This window comes from Protobothrops mucrosquamatus, unplaced genomic scaffold (assembly GCF_001527695.2).
Source record: "Protobothrops mucrosquamatus isolate PMUCROS unplaced genomic scaffold, P.Mucros_1.0 scaffold1217, whole genome shotgun sequence".
NCBI lineage: Eukaryota > Metazoa > Chordata > Lepidosauria > Squamata > Viperidae > Protobothrops > Protobothrops mucrosquamatus.
Window position 1 is genome coordinate 11,034 of NW_015387425.1, and position 5,505 is coordinate 16,538.

The following is a 5,505-nucleotide window of genomic DNA, read 5'->3' on the forward strand; positions in this document are numbered from 1 at the left end:
GAAGGAAGGAAGGAAGGAAGGAAGGAAGGAAGGAAAGGGAGGGAGTGATGAAAGGAAGAGGGAAGGAGGGAGAGGAAGGGAGTGATGGAAGGAAGGAAGGAAGAAAGAAGAAAAGGGAAGGAATGATGAAAGGAAGAGGGAAGGAGGGAGAGGGATGGAAGGAAGAGAAGGAAGGAAGGTAGGAAGAAAAGGGAGGGAGTGATGAAGAAAGGAAGAGGGAAGGAGGGAGAGGAAGGGAGTGATGGAAAGAAGGGAGTGATGGAAGGAAGGAAGGAAGGAAGGAAGGAAGGAAGGAAAGGAAGGAAGGAGCTTGACTTCACCAAGGAGATGCTAAAGGGCCTGCCTGAAGCCCTCCAGGTTTCTATTCTTCTCCTTCAGTAGAGCCTCCCGATTCCCAGGCAGGGTCTCTCCAAATGGCAGAAGAGGAAAGCAGTAAGAGATTCGTGGTTAGCTTATTTCCCCGTCACTGCGCTTCTTTGAAGAAAAGACAGCTGACCTGGATAAATGTTTTTGGCTCTGTTCTTTCAGCTGCTTCTCAATCTCTCCTTTGTTCCTTGGCTTCCAAATCTCCTTGGAGGCATTTGGGGACGAGAGTCCCTGCCCTTCCGTGGGGCAGCCTAGAGTTAAAGCGATAGAAACTCACCTGGTTTAAGGTCACATGCAAAGACCGGCCATCGTCTACACAGACAGCCCCCTGCTCAAGCAGGAGAACTTACACCGTCTCAGACAGGTGACTGTCCAGTCTCTTCTTAAAAACCTCCAGTGATGGAGCGCCCACAATTTCTGGAGGCAAGCTGTTCCACTGGTTAATTGTCCTCACTGTCAGGAAATTTCTCCTTAATTCCAGCTTGCTTCTCTCTTTGGTCAGTTTCCAACCATTAGTGACCCTTTGAAGTTACAATGGCACCGAAAAATTGACTCCTGACCAGTTTTTCCACTCTTGCGGCCCTTGCAGCATCCCCATGGTCACTTGATCAAAATTCAGACGCTGGGTCCGTATTTATGATGGCTGCAGCGTCCCGGAGTCACGCAATCTACACCTTTTGCGACTTTCCAGCAAGCAAAGTCCATGGAAAGGCCAGATTCACTTCACAGCTGTGTTACTAACTTAACTAACTGCAGCAAATCGCTTAACAGCTGTGGCAAGGACGGTCGCAAAATGGGGCACAGCTCACTTAACGAACGTCTTAACTTAATAGCGAAAATTTGGGGCTCCACTGTGGTTGTAAGTCAAAGGCTTACCTGTATTTCTGGGACAATCTGGGCGATGAAGACCGAGGGACTCAAATCCCAAACAATTTCAGAAAGAACCATCCATCTTCCAGATTGTAATGGTGTGCGAGAAAGACCTTGGGAGATAAGGTGCAGAGATGCTGCCTAAGGAACGGTGACTGAAGAGACGGCATAGCCCATCGCTGCATAAAGGGTGGAGAAAGAGGATCAGGAGGGACCCTCCCTCATTATTGTGCTGTAATGGAAGTGGAGAGGAGAATTGTATTTTGAGACGTGCAAGATTCTGTTAATGTAGCTTTACAATGGAGTAGAATTAGCTTATCTGGTCGTGTCTCCTGTCTGCTCTATCTGATAAAGCTGACACAGATACAACAGCAGGGCAATAATGGATGGTTGTCCATCAGCCTTGTAAGTCAAAGGGATGCTTGAACTAGATGTTCTTGGCTTCCCTCTGAAATACGAGGAGCATCAGGACCAAGCATGTCTCCATGGGGGAAGGGTATACTCCAAAGTGTGGAGGGTTCCTCTGAGAAGACCTAACCTTGAATCAGAGACCACGTAGCTCCTGTGAGGTGGAACCTTCAGGAGACCTTCTCTAGATGTTTGGACCAAGTGGAGCTAAGTCACAATTGGCAAGGCGGTTTTTGATATATCTTACTGCTGCAATTGTCTATGGCCTTACGGGACTAACCAAGCATAATAACATATGGATAGCAATGACTCCAGTGATGTCAAACTAGATTTTCCTGGAGCAGTGTGGCCATCACATTCTCTCCTGATGTAATTTCCAAGCCACCTCCAGATACCATATCTTGTGATATTTGGGAGTTGTTTCATCCCACTCTCCGTGATCTTAATGACCCTTCACATCCGGTTGTGGGTTCCTACCGCTTCTTTGGAGTTTTCCAACACAACGACATTAAAATTCCAGAACTACCAACTGGACTCTTGTCCCCGAGTTAAATATACATACCGGTAGGTAAAAATGAGTAGGAGGAAGGACAGAGCAGTCAAATATTAACTCCCCCTTGCAAACGGGAGGTTTGGTATCAAAGGTCACTTTTTTTTAAAAAAAGCACCGGGATCGCTTAAAATTGTGGCTAAATTCATATCACACCCCGAAGGAACCAATGTTCTGGTTCTGCAAAATGCACCGTGCCTTCAACTGGATCAGCAGGTCTTTGTAAACGGAGTATCCTAAGCCACTGAAGAAGGTGACGGGAAAGCTAACCAACATGAAGTCTCACCCAACTTACCAATAAGGGAGAATATTTGTAGCCCAGGGTTGAAATGTGGGGTGGTTTTCTTGCAGATGTTTCATTACCAAACTAGGTAACGTCATCAGTGTTAGAAGGCAGGGAGGGTGGGGAGAAGGAGGAGGAGGAGGAGGAGGAAGAGGACGTGGGGTCTTTGTTTTCTTGCAGAAATTGCATTGCCCAAACTAGAGAACCTCACCAGTGCTAGTCCTTGCAGTAATGAAATCTCTGCAAGCAACCAAGGACTCCTTACCCAACTTAGCCTGCTGTGTGAATGCATCTGCTGGTAGCTTACCTGAAGGGGTTCCCCTCGTGATGGGGGATAATTGAGTCAGACTTTCTGAGCATCAGAGTTCTCCAGGGTACGCTTGAGGTTTGTGTTGTGTTGTTAGGAGCTTCTGTCTCAGTGTAAACATAGGCACTGAGAGAGAAATTTGGATTGCTCTGCCCTTGGCCTGCTTTCAAACACGAATGGAGGATTTTTGACACAACCGTTTTCTCTCTTCCTAAGGAACTGAGACTCTCCTGTTTATATAGTCGCTTTCCAACATGCTTACAGTTTCTTGGCAGTGCAGGAAGCAGCTGAGATGGCGAGGTGCTTGTTGATCTTTTTTTTTTTTTTTTTTAAAAAAAGAGAAATGCAAGCCATGAAGCTCTGAAATGATTTCAGAAGGACTTCCAGTTCCTTGTTGATGAAAGGACTCTAGTCTGGGGGCAACAACTTAATTTCTTCCTTGAGTTCTTTTCCCAGTTTAATCCCTTATGGGGCAATCCTGTCTCGGTTCAGTAAGTGGTCATTTCCTCCAGGTCCTCTCTAGCAATTATTTCTTGGCTTTTTAAGGGGGTGTCCAGGGGTACAGCTTCTTCTGAGCTGGGCTGAACTTCTTTAGATTGCAAATAGGAATGGAGTGAGTTGTAAATAAGTAAGCAATGTTCTCCCTGTATACTGAGAAGAAACAAAGACGTAAAACTGTGGTGGTTGATGGTTGCTAAAGGTCAACTAAGCCAGCCTTCAGCCTAGATGGGCATCAAAACCATTTTCAACCATCCATGATAAGTATCTGTCCAGACTGTTCTTAAAAACTCAAGCAACGGAGAAGCCTTGATAGCAGTGTGACTGCCTCTGAAGGACATCTCCTGAGAGACTGGTGGGCTTCTTCGTGCAGTTGGTTGAAAGTCCCATGTAGGGGTTGCAGTGTAGCCAAAGTGGTGGCCCACAATGAACAAACAATCAGCATGAACAATTTAGGTCAGATAGACCAATGTTTCTCAGTCTTAGCAACTTGAAGATGGGTGGATGTCAACTCCCAGAATTCAGTTTTAGACCTCTACCCATCTTCAAGTTGCCAAGGTTGAGAAACAGTGAGACAGACCATGGTTGGCTGAGGAATTCTGGGAACTGATGTCCATCCCTCTTCCAAGATTGCCAAGGTTGAGAAACAGTGAAATAGACCATGGTTGGCTGAGGAATTCTGGGAACCGATGTCCACCCCTCTTCCAAGATTGCCAAGGTTGAGAAACAGTGAGACCACGGTTGGCTGAGGAATTCTGGGAACCGATGTCCACCCCTCTTCCAAGATTGCCAAGGTTGAGAAACAGTGAGATATAGACCATGGTTGGCTGAGAAATTCTGGGAATTGATGTCCACCCATCTTCAAGTTGCCAAGATTGAGGAACACTGAGATACAGCATGGTCTCCCTTGATCCCAGGCTATCTCTTGGTTCCTAACGTAGACCAGACCTATTTGGAGCATCTTTCTAGCTTGGCATCCATGTCCCCAAAGCATTGCAAGATCCATTGCTGGCCTGTGAACAAAACCTGACCTTCTCTACTGAATCTCTCTTGTTTGTTTTTGGCAGGCAAAATGAAGCTAATGAAGACGAGGATTTTCTGCCCACGGGCGAAACGTCCGTCGATTCCTACCCGAACTGGCTCAAATTCCACATTGGTATTAATCGGTACGAGCTGTATTCCAGGCACAACCCAGCGATTGGCACTTTGCTGCACGATTTGGCTGCCCAGAAAATCACCAGTGTTGGTAAGTTGACGCGCCTTGTAGTTCAAGTTACTGTTGCCATCTGTGGGTAGGTGCCTCTGCATCTTCTTGGGCTGGATTTGGGAAACGCTTCTTTTGCATGAGTTGAGTTTGACCGTTGGTGGCATTTATATTTATAGTTATGATATTTAGAGTCTTTTTTTTAATGCACTGCCCCACCCACCTTGGCCCTTAGCTCCACCCAGGTCCCCTGGCCACACCCCCTTTAGAATGCAACTGTTGAGTTGGTCCTTCAGGTCTTAGACCAGGTGTCCACAAACTTGGCACCTTGAAAACTGGTGGACTTCAACTTCCACTTGGCCCTTTGCACGCTGGCTGAGGAATTCTGGGAGTTGAAGTCCACAAGTCATCAAAGGGCCACGTTTGAAGACCCCTGGCCTGGAGAATTGTGACTTTCACACCTGAGAGCAGGTGAAGGTGAATGATGCTTAATTAGACCGACCCATAAATTCTAGGTCAACTCTGTGTCTGAATGAAGTTTATTGGGCTTTCGTCTCAGATAAAATGGAGGTAGGCAGAAGGTAGATCACCCCACCCATGTTTTCATTCAAGGCTAACTAAACATATTAAACTGTGCTCCAGTTTATCTCCAGGATATAAGAGGTATTATACCATCTGTATTTAGCGCTATACTTTTGGCCACTGCCTGTGGAGTTGTTTTGTTTCTCCACGTACCCACAGGATTTTGGGAGTTGAAGTCCACGCTTCTTAAAGCTGCTGCAATTGAGAAACATTGACTTGGGTCAGGGGTCTTCAAACTTGGCCCTTTTATGACTTGTGGACTTCAACTCCCAGAATTCCTCAGCCAGGCACGCTGGCTGAGGAATTCTGGGAGTTGAAGTCCACAAGTCATGAAGGGGCCATAGTTCCCCCATGCTGGCTGAGGAATTCTGGGAGTTGAAGTCCACAAGTCATGAAGGGGCCATAGTTCCCCCATGCTGGCTGAGGAATTCTGGGAG

At 46.6% G+C, this 5,505-nt stretch overlaps 1 protein-coding gene across 1 annotated transcript in view; it reads left to right on the forward strand.

Moving 5' to 3' along the window:
- The window catches only part of FAM20C (FAM20C golgi associated secretory pathway kinase), a 46,039-nt gene that overhangs the window by 7,897 nt on the left and 32,637 nt on the right, over positions 1-5,505 (forward strand). The window contains exon 4 of the mRNA XM_029285034.1: positions 4,350-4,528. Coding sequence (XP_029140867.1) covers positions 4,350-4,528 — 179 coding nt within the window. The remainder of the gene's footprint in view (positions 1-4,349; positions 4,529-5,505) is intronic.